This window comes from Anser brachyrhynchus (genome assembly GCF_964034855.1).
Source record: "Anser brachyrhynchus genome assembly, chromosome: 11".
NCBI classification, from domain to species: domain Eukaryota; kingdom Metazoa; phylum Chordata; class Aves; order Anseriformes; family Anatidae; genus Anser; species Anser brachyrhynchus.
The window spans coordinates 16,161,968-16,186,957 of NC_137706.1; the positions used below are offsets into that span (position 1 = coordinate 16,161,968).

The 24,990-nt window shown below is 47.9% G+C and overlaps 1 protein-coding gene across 7 annotated transcripts in view; it reads left to right on the plus strand.

Moving 5' to 3' along the window:
* LOC308201102 (uncharacterized protein) overlaps positions 1-24,990 on the plus strand; it is a 59,495-nt gene that overhangs the window by 9,397 nt on the left and 25,108 nt on the right. For 3 of the 7 annotated variants that reach the window (XR_013956053.1, XR_013956054.1, XR_013956055.1), the window contains one exon: positions 7,588-9,984. Coding sequence is in view for 1 of the 7 variants with exons in the window: in XM_080607896.1 (XP_080464022.1) it covers positions 22,332-22,353; positions 22,563-22,662 (122 nt within the window). In the remaining 6 variants the exon portion in view is untranslated. Of the gene's footprint in view, position 1; positions 2,675-2,966; positions 4,282-4,694; positions 5,623-7,587; positions 9,985-14,409; positions 14,550-19,063; positions 19,270-22,158; positions 22,354-22,562; positions 22,663-24,990 lie in introns of those variants that run through there. The other 4 variants (XM_080607896.1, XR_013956056.1, XR_013956058.1 and 1 more) reach the window with 4 other exon arrangements.

The window sequence follows — 24,990 nt, forward strand, 5'->3', positions numbered from 1 at the left end:
GCGTTTCAAAGCAGCTTTCGCTTTCTGGAGCACGAATTCTCTGCTGGTCTCACCTTCAGCTCTGTCCTTAGTGCCCTTGGCAATAAGGTGGTGAGTCAAATCTCTTATTGGAGGAACTGTGTGGCTTGGTGATGGGTTTTCTCCTTGCTGGCCAGGGTTTGCTGGCAGGACCTGGCTGTGCCCCCAGACCATGTGGGGACAAGCGAGGCAAAGGGCTCCGTCCTCCTCCTGCTGCAGGGGATGGAGCTGGGAGTGAGCACTGGTGCTCTCAGATGGTTTTAAGTATTTCACCCTGACTCTTTGAGATAGCGAGGTTTACTCTAGTTATTATTGCACTGGAAATAAGCATGTGGATCCCAGCTAAGCCTTGATATGAACGGAGGCATTGCAATGAAATCAATCTGGATGAGCATTTGCTTTACTTGGGGCTTTTCCCATGCTGGCTCCCCTGTCTGTACTGGGATTCAGACCAGTTAATTCAATGTGTGAATGAGAATCTGGTACATTCCTGCCACCCAAAACAGTACAATGCTCTTGCCAGTTGTAAACTGAATCTCAAGCCCAGGGAAGCCTTGCGTGACAAAGCAGGAGATGCAAGTGGGTTTTGTGCACAGCAACAACTGAACACAAACTTTGTAGCTGAGATTGAATCACTGTTGTTAAAAAAAAGCAACTATAGAGAAAGCACACAGCCAGCTGACCCTTCCTGTACTGGAATAACCGGATGTCAGAATGGAGGAGATGCAGATATTTGTTTGCAGCCAGTGCTCTGGTGAGTAGGCAGGGATGCTGGAAGGACGGCGGCACAGGATCACTGGCTGTTGTGATTGAATTTGATACTAGTCGTATGCCCGTGCAAACTGGTGGCCGCACACGCAAAGGCGCAGGACTGAACCCTTCCCCCCATGCGGAGGAAGGGGAGCTGCTGGTGCGGGTGCAGGGGTAAGTTCAGAGGAAGGAAACAGCTCGTGCTGCTTCCAGAGGGCCCGTCCTGCACAGACAGGATGGCTGAACATGGCTGGGATGAAATCTGGAGATAAATACATTACAAGGGGGTGGCCTTTCTGTGGATGCAGAGGTCAAGTGTGACTGTGCAGAGGCAGAGGAAACTCATAGCATCTCAGGATTAATTAACACAGGCTGCTCTTGCATTTGCAGAGTAGAAGGAGCTGTAGATGAAACACAGCAAGCTGCAGTTAACAAGCATCCTGAGGAGAGACTGTTTATTCATCTGTGTCTGGGGAAGACCATTGGGCAAACCAGTTTTGGATCAGGCTGGCAGGACTGGGACTAGCTGTTCCCCATCACTGGCAGAGGTAATCGGGCACCTCCACCAGTTCCTCTTGCCTTTGTGATGTGCCATTTGCTGTAGCTGTTCCCTGGGTCTTGTCCCCTGTCACTTTGTCCTTGTCCCCTGAGCATCCTTGCAGCCCAGCCTTGTGCTTTATCACAACTCTGGCTTTCTCTGTCTCCGGATACCTGCTTCCAAACCGGTTCTAGTTTGGCTCTAACCACTCAGGCTACCTACATCCTCTTCTAGCTTATCTGATGGTCTGAAGCCCACAGGAGCTGCTGATGTCTGCCGAGGGATTTAGCAGAGGCCAATTTGTACTGCAGGGAGAGGACTGCATATTCTGTACATCCCTCCCACCTGCAGCCATTGTTTTGTTTTCAGATCTCTTTGCATTCCCCCACCAGGCATTCTTTGTGAGGACAGATATAAATTAAAAGCAAATTATGTGACCTGATATCATCAGCTGACGGCCATCTATCTCTGCCCTCATGCCCCGAACAAATGAAACCACCACCACACCTGAACACAGACCATGGAAAAGCTGAGGTGAGTCGGAAGGTCGGGTCACTCAGATCCTGTATCCATCAGGCATTTTGGCAGGTCTTGAACGGGGCTGTTACAGGCTTGGAAACTGCCAGTTTCAGGTGACAGCTATTGGATCAAAATGCAGAAGTGACAGCACGAAATTCCCTTCGGAGGAAAAACAAGCAATGCATGTCTTTGTTCGCTCTGCCCAGTACCTGCCGCAGCCTGGGATCTGCTTCCCCTTGCGGGGGATGTCCTCTCCTGCTGCTGCTGGAGAGTGCTGTGAGCACGGAGAGATGGACAGTGGGGTCTGGTGTCCCCACCTCTGCTCCATCACCTGCCCAGGTGTCCCCTCCTCCATGCCCAGCTGCAGCCTACTGTCACCTGTGTAAATGCTGCTCTTGCTGGACTTTAAAAGCCTCCAGATCCCAACACCCAGCTGCTGGGGGCTGACCTGCAGCTGGCTGGGTGCTGTTTATTGCCCCCAAATGTGCCCTGATCGCAGGGGTTTGGCTGGCCAGTGCTGACCGAGGGCTTGGCTGCAGACTCCTGTTTCACTGGGACAGATGACATTTGCTCTCTCCCTCTGTCTTCCCAACACGGATTTCTTGTTTGGGACACGACACGAGTCTGGATGCTCAATGTGAGCTCTCAGGGCTTGCAGGAGAGCCCACGGGTGTGGGAAATGTCTGGTTTTTCTTTAAAGCAGCAAATTCTTTGCCCTCTGTGACATCCTCATAACAGTGTAGCAACAATCTGTGCAGCTTTCAGACACCCTCTGTCCAGAGCTCAAACAAGCCCCTTGCATTTCACATTGCCTGGAGTCCTCCAATGACAAACTCAGCCCACAAATAAGGTTTGAAGGATATTACTGCATTGCCTAAGAGCACGCAGCTTTTGAAATGTCATTTTGCCTGGTATTAGGAGTGCTGGAAGTTGAAGCCAGCCAGCTGACAGGTATCTGTAACTGCATCATGAGGACTCCTTTTGGGAAAAGGCATCCGTACAAGGGATTGTCGTAGGCGCATGAATGAAGTGTTAAAAATCAGCTGAGGGGCAGAGCGTAAGGGGAAGGTGTGTCTCTGGGTGTGCTGAAACGTTATCTCCAAATTGCTCATTAAAACTTCATTTTAATGTCCTGATTCAGATCCTGTTTATTCAAGTGCAATCAAGAGTGGCTCCCCTGAAGAAAACCTGTGCCTGATACAGCAGTGCCCTGCATCTTGAAGTCCTTTATTTGGGAGCACACAACACTTTTATCTTAACCTCATTAAAAAAACAAAACAATTTGAGGGATTTTCTCTGTTAAAATTGAATATAACTCTATCTGCCCTGTTGATTCTTTGCTCTACCTGGCCATCAGCTCTGTGCCTGCTGGTTTTGGGATCCAGCATGCTGCTCTGGCAGGTCATTGAGGCAGCTCACAAGTACTCATTCAAACACTGTTCAATCCCCTCATCTAATAAGCTAGTAGTAAAGCAGCTTCCAGAGCCGCACTCCACTCTATTCCAGCAACTCCCTTTGCCAGCTAGAAATTACACTATTTTCCAATTTCATTATTACCTCTGTTTTTTATTATAGCATCATTAGAGTGAGAAAACTGGAAAGGAAGTGGGGATTGTATAATGCAGGAAATAGTGAATTAATACCTCGACCATATGATGGAATGGTGCAGAGCTGTGACAGGGTCAGGAAAATGTAGAGCAAATGAAGACCATGCTGGCTGGGTGAGGACAAGACTTCTCCACTTGCTCTGAGGAGTATTAGCTCACAAAATGAACTATTTATCAGAGATGCGAGATCTGTGTTTTCTTTTTGCATGTACATGTGCCTGCTTGCACATGGAGCCTTTACATGGAGATAGAATATGGAAAAAAATGCTTTTATGGTACGGAGATGGGCTTTAGCATGTTGGCAAAAGAAAGCTGATTTATTGCCTGAGAAGTCACGTCAGGGCATTTTAAGGAAGGGGTTGCATACGATGATGATAATGAATTGTCTATTCCTTACCACGTGGTTCTCCAGTGCTAAATCCCAAGAAGTGTTTATTAGCTCCTGAGCATTTATAACTAGCAGCTTCAGCACTGCCGTCTGAATAGGGAAGTGCAGCTCCCACCAGCCAGCAATGTGGAGGGGTTTGTCTTTGTTATTCTAGAAGGGTAGGCAGCACTAAATATTGGGGAAGAAAACAACAAAACACACTTTTTTTTTTTCCATTTTTCAAACGACATCTATATTTTCAGGCTCCCTGACCTTACACCGACACGCACAAATCAGACGAATAACCCATTATTTGCTGTGCACCCTGGAATTTCTGACAAAACACGGAAATTTGGCGGTTCTACTACTTGGAAATGGCACTGCTCGCAGTTCCTGGGGATGCTCAGATAAAAGCCTCTGCAAAATGCATCCCTTAAAACCCCATTTTGTTTGTAGCAACACCAGAAAGTAATTAGATACTGGTACGTATCATTTGTATTTTGACACTGCCTTTTGAGATGCGAAGTGATTAGCTGGGTTAAACAGCTCCGCAGCAGAAGCGGCGTGTATCTGTTGCGCAGTTGTCAGATCTCAGCAAATGTGCTTTTAATAACAGCTTGTTATTCACTTCACTGGGTAGCGAATGGAGGCAGGTTTTAGAAGCAACTTCTTATTTAGACATCTTCTGATCATCTCAGATGCCTGACAGCGCTGCAATGAAGATGCTTCCTAGCTGGGTAAGCGTCTTCAAAGGAGCTGCAGGATAGGGAAGGGGAAAACAAAAATATCTGCCGGGGAACTGAAAGCACCAACAGGCACGGGACTATGAATTTTAAAGTATAAAAATCCGGATTATCCATTTCTAGAGCCTCTCAAAGCTTTAAACTCTTTACAGCCTGTTGAGAGCAGGATGATCTCCGACTTCCTGAGGGGAGGCCAGCGCTGGGGTGGAAGAACGCAGCTGCCTCGCCGGCTCCGAGCCGCTCTATGAGTTCGGGAGAGATGCGAAGAAACCTCCTGCATCCCAAAAAAAACACACAGGAGAGGAAGGGGGAAGCACATTTGCCTGCCAGGAGTCGCTCGGAAGTTACTGGGTCCGTTCCTGCTGCCACCATGGGGAGCGTGCAGCAGGCTGCGGTGACCCCCAGCAGGGCTTCGAAGGTCCGAGGCTTGCGGAGGCCAATTATGGGATGTTAAATAAAATGCCAGGCAATCGATGAAAAATGTACGTTTATTGAGATGTAGCAGTCAATCGCACGGCCGTTAAAGAGCTATAACTGGGTATTAAATAATCAGTTCAGCTGGTATTTATTTAATATAATCGCAGCCTATTAAACCTGAATTAAGTACAGAGTTAAGTGTCTCTGGGACACACAGCTGAAAGTGCTGCCAGGAACATTTTATGTTGCCTGAAACCCTTTGTGGAAAACTCCCACAAACATGATCTCTGCAAACTCGTCCTTCGTTTGACGGGGGAAATCTAATAGGAGATTTTCAATTTTTGACCTGACCTGTGGCAGAGTTATCTAGCAACTTTTACCTAGACCAAGACTCGATGCAGATGCATGATTTCTATCGATCAAAAATACTTGACTGACTTTTTGGAGCTGCTCCCTCACAGATTTGGTACGGCTTATTTTGCTTCACGTGCACATCTTTGCTCCCCTGATTCTCTGATACTGACGCAGTTACTCGCACCAGCACCAAGTGAGTCCAAAATAAATGTAAAATGCTGCTAAGTCAACATGGAATCTGCTCTGACCTGGCTGGGCTCACAACCTGGAGACGTGAATATGGAGAAACCCTCACACTGGAAATGCAAGGTCAGAGGACCCAAGGGGATGGCTGATCCTCCTCTCCCAGCTCCTCATTTTTTTTCTACCAGCCCTCGGAGGTTTGTACCCTGGCTCCCGGGCTGTCGGTGTGGTTTGCTCGGTGCAAGCTCACATGCTGCCCTGAGCCTCCGAGCTAGCACAGGCTGGCACCTGGGATGAAAATCCTGCTTGTTATTTGGTGAAATTGCTGCCACTGGTGTTCTTGGTCTGGGTTGAGCTGCTTCTATTTTTGCTTACTTCGATCCCTTTATTTTTTTCCTTTTATAGTGACGAGTGAAACCAAGGTAGGGCTCGTGTCTTTTAAAACAAATACCCGGAGTGAATGCGCATGGTGTACATTACAGATTTATTTCTGTGACATCTTGTGAAGAAAACCTGTTGCAGGCCGGGCAGACCCTCACTCGCGAGCCCCCGCTGCCAGGGCTGCACGTGGTGTTTTTACGCGGGGATTATTTGGGTTGCTTTGGCTCTGCGTTTGCCTTTCCCCAGCTGCCTGAGCTGATGTGTTGTTTCGCAATTCCTGGGGCGTGGAAGTGCTGCGGAGAGCCGATTGCAATTTATTCTCCCCATCCCTGATAGCAGAGCACGGAGGAGGCGAGCGAGCCCACGCAGGGTGTGCTCCTGCCTCCCGAAAGCTCTCCTTTCTTACAGTGGGGACAGAAATCATGCTAACCGGGCAAATCCCGGGGCCTGCGCAACCTGAATGCCTCTGTGCAAGGAATGCTGCAATCTCCCTTCCCCTCCCTCTGGCTAATTAGCCCGCGTTTAACACCCAGACAAAACCCCGCTGCACCTGCACTGCCCTGGGAAGCACAATGCTGGGGCAGCCGACAAAGCGGCGTGGCGGGGACCCTGCACGCTGAAAGCCCTGCGATCCCCTGAAAGCACCTCTTTGAAAAAGGATGCCAGAAAAAGGAAAAAAAAAAAAAAAAAAAGGAAAAAAAAAAGGAGGAGGAGGCGATTCGCTCGCTAGGACTTTTTCACTATCGGAGAGAATGGGTGAAAGCCCACAAAAGCAGCTTAATAAAGAGGAGAGGGAGAACAAGGCGAGGGGAAGTGCAGGGCAGGCTGAAAGGAAGGAGGACTTTCCAGGTTGTATTGTCCCCTGTGCCCTCCGGAGATTCCTGGCCAACCTCTCAAAAGCCGTCGATGACACCAAGTTGATTGGTTTTGCCGCCTCCGTTAAAAGTAGAGGCCGGGGAAATGATGCGACCACCTTCCGCCCAGGGCCCACTTGTTAGGAGGATAAAATAAGTCTCATTCACGGGCACTACAAAGGGGCCAGCCCCGCTTTGATGTGGTGACCGATGGCCCCTCCACCTGTTTCTGCCCTGCAGAGGAGCAGCGCGATGCGTCCTCATCCGGCTCTTTGGCCAAGTTCTCCCTAGAAATAGCTGCCGTTCGGCAACAGCTGAAGGTTTTCCTTTTCGAAAAACTACTTTAAAGTCTTTAATTAAATAGTATAAATGATTTTCTACCTCCCAATCCAGGAAGGGCAGAACTATTCCTCCTCCCACCTATACATATGGAAGGAAAGCTTAGGCAAAAATTCTATTTTCTGGTGGCTGGGTTGGCTGACGGTTTGGCTGGCTTTTACGACATGCCTTTTAGAAGCTGCTGCTTCTTCATAATAAAAAAGAAGCTAAAGCCCAGCCGTGCAGCCCGGGGGGGTTCAGCCTCCCGTGCTGATCACCCCGCAGCTGATATAGGCAGCCTCAGCAGAGGGCAAAGTGGGGTGCATCCTTCAGTCAGCTGCAGAACGGCCTGAATTGCTGCCGTTGGTGTGATAGATGGGCTCTGTTACAGGAGAGGAACCAGGGGCAGGATGGTTAAATGGCTTTCCTGAGGTTGCTGAAAGGGTAAGTGTTGAGAATGGCTATAGATCTCAGGAGATTCTGATTTCCAGGCCAGCATGAACATATCCTGAGTCATCTTTTCTTGTTCTTTGTACAGGATGAACAAAGCAGAGCACACGAAGATGAGTGATGATCACAGGTCTGTTTACAAGGCGCTGTATGCCCGAGTTAGTGCTCTTGGAGCCACAGTTTGGTGCAAAATTCCCAAGAGGGGTTTTATCTGAGAGTGTCTGTTCCCTGTGAACAAGCTCTCTGGTTCACCATTGCTTGTGTTTAGGAGGCCTGGGGATCCCCAGGACACTTCCACATCACCATCACAGCATCCCCAGGCAGGACACAAGTGGGTCGCGTGTGACTGATCAGTGGCAGTGTGATGCCCATGCTGGTGGGAGGTCTGGCATCTGGAGCCACGGGACAAAGTGCCAGTTGGGAGACTGCTCATAAAGGCAGTGGTAGGCCTCAGGCATACTGTGGTTGATCTCAAAACGCAAGCAGAATATTTTCAGGCTTAGCTAGCAGAGTGATGACAAGGTCAGTCCTAACAAGAATCACTAGGTGTCGAATACCCTGGGCATAAATTAGTATCATCGGTTCAAACACCTCGAAAATTAGAAGTAAATTACTTCAGACACTTGGGACAGGTGGCATCCGCACGCCAGGCAGAGCCAGAAAACCCAGCTGTCAGAGCATCGCCAGACCCTCCCTCTCCTGTGAGCTGGATCCCAGCAGTGACATGGTGGGCTTGGTGCTGATGTGTATTCCCTGAACCTCACCGAGCAACAGAGGAGAGAGGGGGAAGAGAAAGTGATTTGTGCCTGAGAACAGATGATTTCTCTGGACCTACTCTTTCAGCTTCATCCAGAGCACAAGCAGCAAAGAGAAAAACTTGTTCACTAACCCAGCCTCCTGCTGAGTCCTCCTACAGTGATATAAATATGGCTGGAAAATGTCTGTACTGTTTATTACTTTGAAGTCAAATGTGCACCAGCTATTTTCAGAAACATGGGAGAAGTAATGCCTTCTGGCTGGCTTGGAGTTGCTAGGTCATCTGACAAATTTCCCTTTCCCTGTCCCCCTGCTTTTATATACACATGGAAATGCAGACATGGGTATTTTAATGTATATAGTAAAAGTAGACCGAAAGTTCACGTACTGTTTGGAGATGTGTGGCACAGAAATAAATCACAGAGGGGAGAAAGGAAGGCACAAGTGCCGTTCCCTGGCAGCCTTGGTTTGCTTGGGGCTGCACAACAGCGAGGCACAGCGCCTGCCCCACAGCCTGAACAGGCAGGCAGGTGGATGTGGGTCAAACCCTATGGGCAAAATGACCATCCATAATTTTTCTGGGGGTTTGACAGGGTTTTTAAGGTGTATTTAGGGAGTAGCCTGAGGGGTAGCAGCAAAATGCTGACAGCTTCAAGTGGGGAGAGGGCTGGTTTCTCCTCTCCCTGGGGTTATGTGGCTGAACAGGGGCTGCATCCTCGGAGGTGCCTGTGGATGGAGGAGGCTGCTCTGGAAGCAGTGAAGAAGAGGACACAGAGGACAACCAGTTCAGCTCTCTGCCTTGATGGGCTGTGTGAAGGTGTTTCAACACATCAGCTTCAAACAGCCAGCCGAAGTGTATCAAGACTTGAAAGAAAGCACAAGGTTAAGGAATATTATCAAGAACTTTTGTTTCCCATGCGCTGGGTTGCTATTGTTTGCTTTCTGACCTTTATGATTACATACAACAAAAAAAGCCCTTGAAAAGGTGATTTCGGTCTACTTTGGGCCATGAGAAATCAAGGCACTGTTATATCAGTCAGTGAGATATCGGACTTAGCAGATAGCAGAAGGCACCAGGGACTGCTCCCCAGCCTGATGTCACCAAGAACAAGCTAGCTCTACATGGTGACACTTTCCAGATCTCTGCCTTTTCATCAGAAAACGGGAGGGGACACGGGGACAAGGCTGACTGCATCACTCAGGCCCTAGGAGAGCAGCTATGTGCTGAGAACACAGCCTGCTCGTTACACTCATTATCATCGTCCATGCCTTTCCAGACATCCCACGGATGGACAACTACAGGGCAATTCTGCACCGCCTTGAGAGGGTTTTGTGTTCAGGCCCATGCACATGGACAGAAGAGCTCTACCAGGGAGGATGGCAGTGCCTGGGGTTGTCCTAATTGAGTGTTAATGGGTCCCAATTGGGAGACAGGCTCAGCTGGGTGACAATTACCCTAATTGAGAAGAAGCTCTGGTTGGGCCCTTGGAGGGTGCTGGTTCCTCACGGAGCAGGCTGGAAAAGGAAATAGATGTTGTTTAAAAGGGGGGAGGGTTGTGGTTATTGATTTTTTTTTCCCTGTTATGATTTAGAAATGTGCTGCAAAGCAAGTGGAAGGATTGAAAAACAAAAGATAGCTCTGTGAGGGGCGGGGAATGGGCCTGCAGTGGAGCACACAAAACTGCTTAGAAGAAATATCCTCAGCATGGAGGGAAGCTGTCCGGTGCAGGTAGGAGAAGGGGTCTTGACAGGGTTTGCTGGCAGGTGCCACCTGGTTCAGCTGCTGGCAAGGAGCAGCTGGAGATCCACCTCTGTTTCTGCTGTGTTGCTCCCACAGCGAGTGGTGCTGGCTGGGGAAACTGCAGGAGGTAGGGAAGGTGCTGTTGTAGATGCAGTTCATCAGTACGTTAGGGTGAGGATGTCTGTTTGAGCTTGGGATGGCTCTGGGGCTGCTGCTGTGTGAAGTATAGGGCTCTGGGTCAGCATTGCATGGAGAAATGGGGTCAGTGGGAGAGCAGCTTCCTTCTGTGGGCTCTGAGCACGCTGGCGATGCTGGTGTGGGTGGCGGGTCTGGCTCAAAAGGAGGTGGCTTCCCTCCTCCTGGGGCCTGGTTGTTACAGCTCGTGCTCATGGTAGGGATAGATGGGACCAAAGGAAATAGGGTTGGTCTTCTGCTTGTCCTCGAGTCCGTCAGAGTCAACCCTTTGCAAGTAAAAAGGAAACTGAGTCACAGAGAAGTCATGCACCAAACACAGTCCAGCAAATGTAAACTTAGCCTCTTCTCTGCCAGATAAATCAAGTCTCCAGCCATGCAAGTGCATCTGCTGGTGAGGCTTTGCTGTTCATTTTGCTAAAAATCCTGGACATTTTCCTTTATTTGCCAAACTGATCCATGGCTCCCAACTCTGTTGAGAGCTTGTGTCTTCAGTGCCCCAGCCAGAGCCCTTTCAGTCATCCCCACCCAGAGTTTTCCTTTCCTGTGGGAGGAAGGCATGCAGCAGGCATTACACAGCCTTGCTGCGGTGCCAGGCACGGGTAACAACCTCGTTACAGAGGATCCCCCTCTTCCTTTCTCTTTTTCTCACCAGGCCCATAAAGCACTTGCAGATGTGAAGGCAGCCTCCAAGCATGGCTCACCTGCTCTCTGTAGCACTTGGTCTTGATGCAACTCCAGGGAGCTTTTCAGGAAACCCTTGTAAAAGTATCAAAGGGCTGACTGGATATTTTTGTTAGGTGGATATATTGCCTCTGATGCTCTTTTCTGGCCTGGCCTTTGTTGCACTGTTAGGGCTTTATTTTTCTAAGAGCAGCTAAGGTAGTTGGGCAGACCAAAGGCCTGCCTTGCCCAGCAGCGTGCCTCTGAGGATGTAGTGTCACAATCGTTTGTGCTGGCTTTGTGTGTTGGACCAGTCAGTGACAAGTCTGATCTGGATCATCTGTTGGTGTGTATAGAACCTGGTTTTACACTTCAGTGCCTAGGAAGTCAGAGGCAACACAGACGCTTTATCGTTAGAATTAGTCACCATTTTTGGAGCTGGAAAAATGAGTTTTTATTAGACTCCACGCTGCTTTTTGTCATGTCTTTGAGCTATAACTGTGGCAAGAAATGTTTTGAGTCACAGCCTTAGGCTGTAAATAATAGATGCTCTGGGAAAAAAAAGGATAAGAAGGGGGCAAGCAAGGAGTGATTCTTCTCACAGTATTCTCTCAGATGCTGTTAACCAAACAAGATGGGTCATAACCATGTTAATTGTATGTGCCTCTGCTGGTGAAAAAAGCAAAGTACAGCAGGCACATCAAGGAAACCAGCAGAGTCTCATCCCTGAGCGTGTGCTGCTGACTTATCAGCTTTTAAATTGCTGACAAATGACAAGCTCCTGTAATGATCCAGTTCAGAGAGTACCTTCCTGGAGAAACACAGGGATCCTCCTGGCAGGGTCATTTCTGGGGGTCATTAATCACTGATTTGATATTCAAAGCTGATGGCAAAGTCAAAGCAGGTCAGCATGCTAATGGTCATCAGCAGTGGCAACGACCAATTTCCACAGAATTATTGTCAGTGCAAGCAGCAATAAGCAGCTCAGAAAAGGCAATCTTTTATTTTTAAATGGAAGCCAATATGGGGTGGGCTGTATGTGCAAAATGAACCCCTGCCTGACAGGAGGCAGATTTGCTTCTAATTGGGAGAGGAGAGATGCAGCTGTAACTCCAGGGGCAAGCAGCATTTCCCAGCTGAGACCATCTGCTGTCATTTTGGACTGAGGAATTAAACAAGGTAATGCTTCTGGTTAGTGTGAGGGAGCTGGTGCCCGTTGTGGGTGAGCGTGGTGGGGGATGAGTCCATCCTCCAGGCTGGAAAGCAGTCCTTCCACTGCCTGCACCAGCAAGGATCCTGGCCAGAGCCATGGGTGGCCCAGTTTAAAGGTGGAAAATAAAAGCTGTGAGCTCTTGAAGTTGTTGCTTGGCCCTTGTCTGGGAACATGCTGTCCAGGAAGACTACAAAACGTCCTTTTGTATCAGAACCACTGCTTTCTGGCAGCCCTAAAGATGCCCCAGGAACAACTAAGGCAAGCTCATGTTTTTTTCCCTAGACCCATGTGGTGGTATGGAAGTACCATCTGGTGCCCAAAGGGTGAAGTCTGCAATTTGGGCTTTTTTTTTTTTTTCTCCAGTTTGCTGTGGACCCTCTTGTTTGTGTCCGGTAGTTTCCTGCTCTGTTAAAGCAGCTCAGGCAGTTTTCCATGAAAATGAGTTTAAGAATATTTTGATGTTTAACTTTATTTTTTAAACACCTGGATTTCTCTCAAGTGTTTTTATTCAATTGAAAATTGAAATGAGAGAAAACTGAAGTGAGAGCACTGATGTTCCCCCATGAGAACCTGAAGCAGTGCTGCCCTGTTATGGCTCAAAGCAGTGAGTGGGGTCTTCAGTCTGCACGTGTGGGTCAGGGGCTGCTATGCTGCTGGCTGTGCAAAATCGGAACCAAAAGACTGTCCTTGTCCTCTACATCTCCCCGTCTAGCTCCATCCTGTTATCTCAGCTATTTTTCTTCTGGAAAGCAGAATTCCAGCATCCCATTAGGGATTACTTCTTACTCTGAATTATTGATCTAGGGTATGTGAATCTGAGACACATCTTGAAATTATTTCTCTACAAAAGCATATGTGGTGTGAGGAGAATACCTCTGGAAAGGGAGAGAGAGCAGGACAACAAGTGCTGCTTGCTCATGCTGACCGTTGCCGAAGGCGGGTTTCCATCTGGGGATGAGGCAGGAACTTCGTCGCTCTTTGCTGCTCTGCTCCTGTGCTCGAGTGGCCTTTGGCTGCTTCAAGTTTTACTGAGATGGACACACACGTACTAGGAATTGGACTTGAGACTGGCAATTAATTTCACATAATACCTTTGTTGTCCCTGCCTTGGACCAGATTTGAACTGGTGACCTGGAGATGAAAGTCACCATCGTCCCTTAATAGTCCCTGGAGGCAGGCAGCCAGCCTCTTTGCTGGCTGTGCTAAAAGCCACCGCCAGCCTCTTTCCCTGCCTCCCTCAAGTTTAACCCTCTCCCCACCTCCTCCTCCAGATTTCCTTTTGTCTGCTGGGCATGATGGGGATAAAAGGAAGAGCAATAGGCTGTCTGCGGAGCCTTTTAACCCCTCGAGATGGCCTGGGGTGAGTTGTGTGAGTCCCAGGGGTCCTCTGGTTGCTTGAGCCTCTGGTTGCTGAGGGGATCGCATCAGGTGGAGATGTATTTGCTGGAATAGACATGGGATTTGGTCAAGCCTGTAGCTGGAATCCATTTGAGGAGCATGAGGCCCTCTCTGGTTCCTCCCAGTGTCAGGTAATGTATATTATTCATCTGATTCTCATCCAGTCTTCAGTCTGCCCGCGTAGTGCCCTGCTTTGGCCCATGGTGGCAATTGCTGTGGTCTGGTGAAGACTAAGAAGTGATGCGTGTGCTCTGGCAGCAGAAGGAGGCGGTGAGCAGTGAGGTCTGGGCTGCAGAAGACTCCCACACTGCAATGTGAAGGATTTTATGGACTCTAATAAATTAAACCTCGTGTGCTCACTCTGCAATGCAGTAGTAATGAGCCAGCCTGAATTCTGAATTTAAAGATAACAGGAGTGAAGCATGGAGTAACATGCTCACTTCCAGAAGTCACAGGACCATCTGACAGTACAAGTGGTATGAAATGTAGGAGCCTGGCTGTCCTGCGTGGTGGGATGAGCTTCAGTCTCCTGCTCCTTTCCACAACATACCCAAATATTCTCTCCCAATAAACCTCCTTCTGATTTTTTTGTAAGTTGTCTTTGAGGAGTTCCGCAGAAAACAAGGCTTATTGTCATTAGCCAAGCATTCTCCGTGTGAAGGAACACAGCTCCATGGAAAAAAAAGGTCTGGAAATCAGGTGAGCACTGAAAACTCCACGTGTCCCACTGCTCTCCAGAGCCGTGGCACTCCCCTGAGGCGGGCAAGCTGCCAAATTAGTGACATGAGCTCGTTAGGGGGAACACGTTCCTGCAGGCCCCGTGCTGGGAGTGCGCAAGCAGGCGGGAGGCCGAGCGCCTGCCGTGAACCCCCAGCAGCACCCAGCTGACATGGGAACAGGGAAGGCACCCTTTCCCAATCAAATTCTACCCCCACCTCCTTTCACAGACATCCTAAGGACCTTACAGAGCCTCTTAGGAGCGTGTGGGCTCCCGGCCCTGGTGAAGCAGAAGCTGCCTGCAGGCAGAGCAACCCCCACTTGGACAGCTCGATGAAGACATCACTCGTCAGGCATCAGCCCTCTCCAGGTAACAAATCTCTTGCCCCTGCTCCGCAGGAATGTCTGCAGTCAGCGCTCACACCTGAGGCTGTCGGCCTACAAAGCCCTCCCTCCCCGCACACACGTGCCGCTTTGGGGATCTGGCCCCGTGCGGAGCCCCAGCCCAGCACCTCCCCGCTGTCAGCGGTGAGGAATGTCAGCGCAGGGCCAAAGGGAGAGGAAGGGAACAAACCTCCCCTGCCAGGCAGTGAGGGTTGGCAGGCTTCAGTCCCACCCCTGGTTCATCGGTCCCTGTCCTCCCTGAGCTGCTCGGCCCTGCAAGCTCTTCTCCCACCCACCAAACCCGCCTGCTCCACCGAGCCCCCATTCCTACCCGTGCCTTTTCATCTCCCCTACCATACCATAATAGTATCAATAACAAGGAACGCTTTGGCCTTGTGTTTTTTAATCCCCCCTGGGGGTCACAAAGTGGAATGGAAGAGTGAGAAAGGATTTATGTGAACGTGAAGGACGTTAGTTCAGGAGGTTGGGCCTGGTCAGTGAGTTAGTGTCCCTTGGTGTCCTGCCACCAGGAGGTGATGAGATGACAACTCGGTCATCCTGCTGTCATACAGGAGAAAAATGAAGGGGTGTTCAGCTGCAGGAGTGAGGGCTGGCCGTCCTAAGAGGGCTGTGCCTTCCCCACCTTGTGTGACAGTAGGAGGTGGGACTGGCTATGAAGGCTGGCTGAGCTGTTTGGGCTGGGGGGTTAGGTCCATGTCCAGAGAAATTTGGGTAGTCTTCCACCCAGAGATGGGTCATGTTCCCTCATGTAAGAAAAGTGCAGTGATAAAGAATATATTTTGCCTTAGAAATTGTATTGAGATAAATGGGGTAACCCACGTGCTACGCTTTCTGTCTCTAAGTACTTTGTACACTTTGTGTGTTGTCAATGAAGGAATAAAAAATTTGCTTTTGATCATTCTCTGCCTAGGGCACCATGCTGTGCATGGGGAATCTCCTGTCATTCCCACATTATTCTCCTGCTGGATTTCAGGTGTCCCTGGCACCCTACTTCTCTACCCAAATGTGATTCCAGAAGGGTGAGAGTGGGGTTCAGGCTGGGAGAGGTGATATCAGTTGGTAAGATTTTAGAGGAAAGAATAACTCTTCCGTGCAAGGGGACATCCAGCCACGTTGCAGTGTGGGTCTTTGAAGCATGGTGATGGATTTTTGTTAGTGAGAAAAACTGCTCCTTGCAACAACAGGAAATACTCCTGCAGCCCTTGCCATGTGTCCCAAAGTATGAATTGCCTCTAGCACATGGGGAGGGTGCTGGAAATAGCAGCATGCAGATCTTCCTGGGGGGGGGAATCAATGGACACATGGTAGGCACCAGGAGAGAGGCAGTGATGGAGCCTTTCCAGGGAAAACAACCCTTCGTTAGGGGTCACGGAGCAAACACAGATGTCTTGAATTGTAAGTAGCCAGAGGAAGCAGAGCTGAGCCGTCATGTAGGATGCAGGAGAGGGTTTGCCTTGCGGGTAGCCCTGCTGGGATGCTGGCTGCAGTGAGGGGCAGTGGAGCCTGGCATGGGAAGGAGCTCTGGGGACGGCCAGGCATCCCTGCATGGGACTGGCTGTTTGTTGCGGCACCTCAGCTGTCCAGGCTGGCTTTGTTCTGCAGCCTGGGAGCTTTCTGCTCCACGGTTGCCTCCCCATTCACTGCCACAGTGAATGCTTGTGATTTTGGCTGGAGCTTTTGATAGACAGGGAGACTATGGCACGGGGGGGAAAAAATCAACTTGGCCAAAAGCAAGTCTCATGTATTTATTGGACAGAAGAATTAAGCCTTGATCTGCCATATGCTACTGGACAGTCCCATCTATGCTCACAGCCTTAGACTTTGAGGAAAAAGGACTAAAGTAAATGAAATCCAGTGTGGGTGAGAACTGGGAGCAAGTGCTGAGAAGGGAGCAGATAGGAAATGTCCTTCCCAGGCAAACCTACATCCTATCAGGCTAGCCTCTGCCATGGGATGAATTGCTTATATTTCAGTGACTTAAATAAAAATAAAAGGAAGGCAAGACCCCACAATGATTTAATAATGAAGTCACTGTTTAATTCCTTCTGGGTGAGCAGTCAGGGAGCAGCATCGTGATGGGGTGTATAAGAAAATGGCGGTAGTCCTCCTCCCTCCTGTGCTGGCTGCCCAGCTTTGTCACCAGCTCTCAGTTCACATTGCTTGCATCCTTTTTAGTGACTGAAAAAGAAAGGAAAATGAAACTTTAAAAAATAATATATGTAAAGCTGAGAGATATTATAAGGGCATCATCCTTTTGTTAAGCGTGGACTTGGAGAGCTCTCAGGAAGGTTTCTTTCTGAAGCTGAGATTGACTGAATTTCTGGAAAGGGAACAGGGATCAGGGCTGCAAAGAGAAATGCTGTGCAACGAGATGTGGAGCAGCTCAGCTCACTGCAATGAAGAGGGACCTGGATGCTGACCTCACTCAGGCTGCAGGCAGTTGCAGGAGGAATAAAAAGTAATCTGGGCTTATTGCCATGAATAATATGATGTCTTTACATCCTGACCTAATTGTATTAATTCTTCATGGCAAATATCATATGGAAGTGGCTGATTAGTACCTAGCAATGAGACTGGTATTGGCCATCTGGTGCTCCTGGCTCAGAGGAAAAAAAAAAAAAAAGAGATGAAATAAAACTGAAAAACATTATAAGAGTCTTTCAAATAATGAATTAGCCAGATTCATTAAATTCCAGTTCAAATTTGTCTCTACTGCCACTCGTTTATGGGCAGGGCATGACGCGGTTGCATGACTGTATCTAGGAGGAAAGTGGCCCCTCCAAGCTTAACACGTGCAGTGAATTAGGGTTATTTTGCAAGTAAGAGACTCCATGAGAAACAATGGAGTCAGCTCTGTCTTATCTGACTTACTGTCAGTTTGCCTTTGTTCTGGGTTAATACCCCACCTTCAGTTCCGGAGCCTCCTTATCCTGGGAGTGCAGCTCATTTACAGGCGAGATTAATTAGTCAACAGCTCTTCCATCCGTGAATTAAAGCAGGCAGGGAAACTGAGGTACAGGGATCTTGCATATGTCTTATCTGAGCTTGGTCTGGCAAGGCAGTTGTGTAAATCCTTCCCTTTAAACCCTTCACACCTGGCAGCTCAGAGACAAAAATCTGCCTGTGGTTTTGCTCCGTATTTCCCACCTTAGTCCTAGGAAAAGGTGATGCCTGAGAATGGCATTCTATCGAAATGAGGATTTCTGCAGCTTCTCTTGGGGTTTGACAGCAAAGATCTTGCGTGAGGTCTACAGAGACTGAGGGTCCTCTTCTGTGGCAGGCAAATTTGATTTCAAATTTTAGGATATTGGGACTTCTGCTGAAGAATATATATATATATTTTTCTTATCGTTGGAAGAAGCCAGGAAGAGACCAGTTTGGTTTGGAAAACAGGGTGGGAGGCTTGATCTGAGTACAAGAGAGCTCCAGAGGGATGACAAAGTGGCTGGGTTCCTTGGATGGGTGGGGAGAGCAGTCAGGAAACCCGGATTTGAGTCAGTGGCTTCCTTTGCTGTGAGGGTTGGCCAGAGGTGACCTGAGTCGTTCATCAGCCAGATGTCCTTGCTGGACTGGCCGCTTGTGAAAGACCTGGGTGTGCCCAAAGTGCTCTGCAGAGCCTCCTCTTGGAAGGTTTTGGACAAAAAAAAAGTTTGATTTTTTTTAAGTTTTATTTTTGATTACCAGTCTCTTTCCTGTGCTGCACCTGCGTATGCTGAAAACATATGTGGTGGTGGCAAATTTGTTTGGCTGGTAGGCCACTGGAATGGGCGATGGAAATGAGATGAGGTCCACTTGACTGAGGCTGCAGAGACTGGGTCTGTATGCTTGCAGGATTCTCCCCAGAGTTTGGCTAACCCAAACTAAGTCTCTGAAGTCAAGGAATCTTGAAGGCAGCATCAAGGATGGCAAAAAGTGGTTGATAAATTTTTCAAGCAAATGAATCTGGGTTATTACCCACGGAGAGGTCAGAGCTTCGCTAGCACACTTTATGCTGCCCGATGTACAGCCAAGTACTCGTGTTTTTGACTGGTCAAACCCCACATGCCCTGTGTTTGGGATGCTGTAACATCTGTGCAGTGTCTGCAAACTCGGTGCCACTGTTGTGATGCTGCTCCTTCAGCGAGGTGAAGGTCAGCACATAACGTCTTTCTGATGTTCCCCCATGCTGCTTGTTCCTTCTCCTCTGCTCCTTAGCTTCTTGCTGCCCCTCTGTTTTGACATGAGGTCCTTGATGGGCTCAGCCCCTTAGGGGGTTTCCTGCTCTGGTATGCTGACCCATGGCAAGCTCTTCCTCTTCCCTTGGGCATGGAGATGCTCTTCCAAGCCTGTATCTCCAGCTGTGTCCCCAGCTTTGTCCTCTTCCCATATTTCCTCATTTCTCCTCTCTTACCCAACTACACCTCTTCACATTTCTCCTTTTGTACTCCATTCTCTTCTGTCTCCTTTTTTCATCTCCCCATGCCTTCCTCTTTGTGTCAGTACCCCTCATGTGTCCTGCCACTCCAGTCCCCACAACTGCTGCCCTCAGTTAACTACACGGGAACATCAGTGCCTCGTCCTCCCTGAGTGGCTGCAGTTTTGGGGTGCCATGGGCTGCCTGGATGCTGTGGGCACGGAGCAGAAAGGCGCAGCTGCCTGCTGATGGAGAGCAGCACCAGGAACAAGCAGGAGAGCCTTGCTCTAAGGTAGGAGGAGCTGAGTGTCTTTGTCTTTATGCCTGGTTTACTACGTGCCTAATAAACTCTGGGTTTGCTTTTAATTTAAGCCTGCTTTTTCTTTCCCCCCACCCCCTAATAATTGATGATCAACAACATAACCCAGCCTGGTTGCTCGACAGAGCAGCGCTGCGCTATAACCATGGCCTCCTGAGCAGGCTCCTTATTAAGTGTGCTTGCTGGGTAAACAAATAGGAGGGAGCCTGCTGTGGGGTAATATATTCCCCAAACACTCCAGAGTTGCCAAAGTATGTGTGTTCAGAGCCACAAGGGCCATTTGTTGCTGGCCTTACTGACAGATACTCCTGATTGTCCATGCCTTTTTCTGAAGGAGGTGGGAGAGCAGCAAGGATTTTCCTTTCTTCTTTGGGTTTCTGAATAAATGAGCTGTAGATATTTATGGTTATTGCGAGAAGCTCCAGATCTGTGGTGATGAAGGTTTAGCCAGGCTCCCAGAACATAGCCAGCACCTTGTATCTCCCATTTCAGCCAATGCTGGAGGAACCAATCTGATGATGAAGGACAAAGGTTTAGGAGCTGTCGAGGCTGGGACCATGTTCCCAGTGCTGCTCCACGTTGCCTGGATGGGGCCTTTCCCTGGATTATGCTTCATTTAGGATTATAACATTGCCCTTTGGTCTCTTACTGTAGATATTAAGCTGGTTTGTGGGAAGCATTTTGTGGCTGCGGTTGCGCTGGTGACCCATGCGTGCCTCTCCTTGGACTCTAGGATTTGTTCTCCCTGTAGGATTTGTTCTCTCCAAGGCCACGGGGCAGCCCTGGCAATCTTGCTGCTGAGTGCTGAGAGGCAGCTGTTGGGCTGTGGGCAGCCGGAGCGGGCCTTTCCCCTGTCTTTCGCTTGAAGAAGCAAGCAGCCATCGGGCGCTGCTCACTTCTGATCGCTCACAAAATCTGTCTGTGTTATGAACCAGTGACATCCAGGTCAAAGGCTCCATGCCCTGCTTGGTCCCCAGAGAATAAAGCCTACTGTTGTCTGCAAACCACAGGTACAGGCCTGGCTTTCAGCGGCTGTTTGATTTTGGAGCCGAGCAAGCAGCTCCTGAGTGTCACCTCATTGTCACACTTTGACTTTTATATTAGATTTTCATTTTTTTAAAGCTAACAAAGTGGAACCAGAAAGCCACGCACCTCACGATGCTCCAGCTCCTTCATCCTTTACCTTCTTTCCAAACTGTCAAGGCTTGGGTAAAGCTCTACTTGGTGGTGGATCTGATCAGCCCACCATCTCCTGGAGCCTCTCTTGGACATCATCTCACTAAATGTGTGCCACCAGCCTTCCCAACCCCCTGCCAACCCGTTGGTCAGCTCTATATGTCAGCCTGTGAATTTATGTTCTGGGGAAGCATCTGTGATAACATGGGCACAGCAGGATGCTCTGATGGGGCCAAACTTGTATGTTATACTTTTTTTTTTTGATGGGTGGCATGATGCGTAATGAGCAGTGAGGTGTTGTCTCTGCACTGCTTTTTCTGTAACCATCCCTACGAAGGGCGGACTTCTTTTTCTGGGATCATTCCATTTGCTGGAGAATTGGCTCTCCCTTTATTTCTCTTATGGGGTCCTGATGTCCATTATTAATCTAAAATAAAGGGCTTGAAAGAATGCTTTCGCCAGATGATTATGGGAAACCTAAAATGTACTGAGCACTGATTCATCAGGGCAAGATAAGATGTGATCCTTTTATGACTGCGGTATGTGGGATGACTGATTGCTTTATGAAGATCGTGTGATTAATATGAAAGGTAAATTATAATTAATAATGACATTCCATGGGGTGGGAAGGGGGAATTCAGCCAGATGCCTTTCCCACCCCGTCCCCATCTGAAACAACACATCTGTGGCAATAGAGCAATAGTGTTAAAAGTATGCCTGGCATGGCACAGTGAGTCTCACACACACACACACACCGAAAAAAGAAAAAAAAAAAAAAAGAAAATAAATAAATAAAAAGCAAACCACCCACAGGCTTCCATTGACTAAAAATTTAGGAGAAAGATAATCAGCAAGTGACATCAGCTGCAGCTGACAGCACCGTGCAAATATGCATAATTATGCAAGCAATTTGCTTAGCATTGATGGTATCAGCTATGAGGTAAAAACATCCTGGTGCACTGTGGGAAGGTCCATGCAAATCACAACAGGGCCAGTGCTCGCTAACTTGATTTAAAGCTTCACTGAACTACGGGTAGTCCCTGCAACTGCTTGGCCTCTGGGAATTAGCATGGTTTCTGCTACCTGCATTTTCCATGCATTTGCTACAGCTGTGACCATGGCAGGCTAACTCCCAATTCCAAGGATCGGCAGCCTATGCAAATACGTGCTTGCATTTATTTGCTTAGAAAAAACCCACAAACATGAACCCCCTCTACCTACCCTAATATATGTTTATTCATTTGTTCCTACGTTAGCAGGACCCAAATGTATTGTTTTCAAAATATTCTTGCCTCTTTCCAGCAGTTTTACTGCTACCAAATACGTTCTGTGCCCCAGCTCAGCAGTAGGTAGTTATTTAAAACAATACATTTCTCTCATGTGCAGCGCCTTCTCAGAGGTCTTGGCTCGTTCAGGCTTTAACTAGGATTTTGCATGCAAATTTAATGTGTCATTACGGCATACTTAGGAATAATTAATATAAAAGGGTAACTTGTAAATTAGAACTAGGGACAGATTTGTGAACTCAACCCCAACAGTGTTTTTCCTTGAAACGCTGGAGCTGATGACAGGTTTGATGTGAGAGTGTCAAGTGACATTTACTAGCCAGGAGTATTTATATTTTGGATGTGTGTGGTTGGAGATTTTTTTTTTCCCCTCACTTTTTTCTGTTCCCAAATTTTGCAGCTGTGCTTTGATTTACACGAAGCGGACAAAGTTGTGAGTTTACAGCATTCCAGTTCCTTCCCTCATTAGGAACCCAGAAAGGCAATTCCAACAGTCCCTCGGGAAAGGGGCTGCAACGCTCTGAGTACAATACGAAGGCAGCTGAACCTATCTCATGAAATCTTGGCCAAAATATGGAGAATATGGAAATACCTGGTATGGCAAAAGGCTTTCTCTGTTAAACATGTCAAAGAAGGTTGTAAATACTTTGGGGGTGCAAAAATCAAGTTCTTTCACTAGCTGACTCTTAACTGCACTACCCTTCTGAAAGCACAATGTAAAAAAATTGGGGGTGGGGGTGGAAACTGGGAAGCTGCAAATTCTCTCTTAAGAGCTTGGAGCAGATCGAAGCCCTCTTGTTTCAGGATGCAAACTGGCTTGTTACAGAGGATTTGGGGAAAAAACTCCCTTGGAACAGCTGGAGCCGATCCCCATCAGAGTCAGAATGCAGGGCCAGGTGGTCAGGTCTGGTTTGATAATTATATATATATATTTATTTATTATTTAAATGAAAATACTCTTTTGTTTGGGGGAAAAAAGAATTGTTCCCAACTCTGCTGCAAACAAACATAATGAAAATGTAGTCTTTATTCTGAGAAGTTCACTGCCTGAGAGTGGCTCTCATATCACTGGCATATCAAACAAGGAACAGATCAAGAAGGGAAGGAGTCAGCTCTTTTTTGGCTTTCAGAGTACAGCAGAAATACAGAGAAAAATAGTTGGTAGTTGATATATCGACCTGTTTTTATTATAACTTCAGTGTTTCTTTCATCTGAAAGAGAAGATATGATACGTCTTGATTAAATGAAATGTCATCCGAGTGTTGAATTAATTACGTGGAACGTGGGCAAGGAGCTGGTATTGTATTAATTTGGCTGCTTTGGAGAAAACATCAATAGGCTGTTTGCGAATGATAACTTTATACTCTGTCACCTTCCACGAAGGGATCTCAGAGCTATTGGCCAACGATGATGAATTAAGCTTGGTAGAGGCACCAAAGTATTAAAATCTCCCTTTTGTAAGGGCTAGCATAGCACTAAGAAAGCTTTAAGGCTTTTCCTCTGCAGTTCAAAGGCAATGGGAGTTTGATACACAGAGTTGTGTAGGACTGGACCCTAAACAAGCCATTAAAGCCTTTCTGTTGCCTCTGTGCTACTAACTGGGTTGTACAGGACTGTCAGAAGACCTGCTAAGAGCAGACCAGGTTTCCATGGTTTTTAGCGCTGGAGTTTTTAAATGAGTACGAAGTTGTGTCCCTGCTGGTGGCTCATTAAGAGCCAGCCACAGCTGGGCTTTGGCAAAGATCAAGATCATTTTACAAGCCCAGGTTGATTCACAAGTGAGTTGTCACATAATGTTCTCTGGGGAAAGTCAATTATAACTCGGTAGGTTTTGATATGAAAATGCTTTTGGCAGACATGTTCTTTTTAATATGCTCACACATGCTAAAGCAATACCGAAGGTGAGGTGACAGGAAAGGTGAACTGAAGGCGGTGTCTGTTTGAGCGGGGTCGTGTTTTGTTTGAGATGTGCTCAAAGCAAATTTGAGGCTGTTCCCTGTACTTGCCACCACATTTAATGGGTCATTTAGGGCTTGAGAAGGGGCTGACTCTGAGACCCAGAACTTTGTAGAAGTGCTCGAAACCTGCCTTTTTGAAAGACCCCATGGGCAGAGATACAATGATTGATCTCCCCGCGACATTGCAGCCCTGATTTGGGTTTTACTAGGGGCAAGGCAGGATAATGGTGCAGGTTCACTGCCTGCTCAACCCTTCACCTTCTCATAAAGATGGCTAGGGCAGATTCTGTTATGAGTCTAAGCACTGAGCCCTCCCCAGCCAGGTAGCGCGTATAAATAGCAGGAATCATTACTGGCAATCGTTGCGTGAGATTTTATAGTGCAGACGTAGTTTTATGGTTATTTATTTTTATGGTTCATTGGATCAAGGCCCCCATTTACTTCATAGCTCTCCAATGTCAACAATTATCAGGCAGCTGCTAATTGGGGCTGGATCAGAATCAGCAGCCTATTGCTGATAATCTCCATGGGTGACATTTCTGACACCGCTGAAATTGATGGCAACAAGCCCAACGGTGCTGAGAAAGCCAGAAAGTTATCCCATTCCCCCACGTCCATCTTGAATGACAGGTCTGCAGGACTCGGAACGAATCTTGATTTTGGTCCTGATAAAAGCTAACGAAGCGTGGAGGAACATCATTAAGTCATAAGCAGTTTTTGCATTAGTGGCTGGATGCAAGGAGGGGGATCAGTGTGTTTTTTTTTTTTGTGTTGGTGGTTATATACCTGAGTAAGGCAGTGTTCTGGAGAATTTGGCCCTTGGATGATGAGGAGGAGAGAAAAAAAAATAAGGGAGGAAGAAAGAATAATGGCATAATAATAAGAAACGGGAAAAAATATTAATGTTTTTGACAATTTTCTTAGATTTCATATCCCTACAAAAGTAGCAAGGAGTTGAAAACAAACTGTAGTCTTGGCCATGCTTTTCCAGGAAACAAAAATAAAAAAGACATCAGACACAACTTTTGATCTCAAATTATTTTGTAGACTTTAAATTCCTTTTTTCTGTACATTTCCCTTGGGACAAAATATTCAAAATGGTGCTCCGGGCCCACCCTCGTAGTGGCAGCACCGGACACGTGCTAACGTCACCCTGGCTGTCCCCGCTGCCACCTGTTTGCTTGTCACCCCGTGACAGCTGCAGCGTGGGAGGGCAGGGGCTTGCATCTTCTGCAGGCTCCGGTGGCAGATCCCGGCAGTGCCTCTGAGCTCTG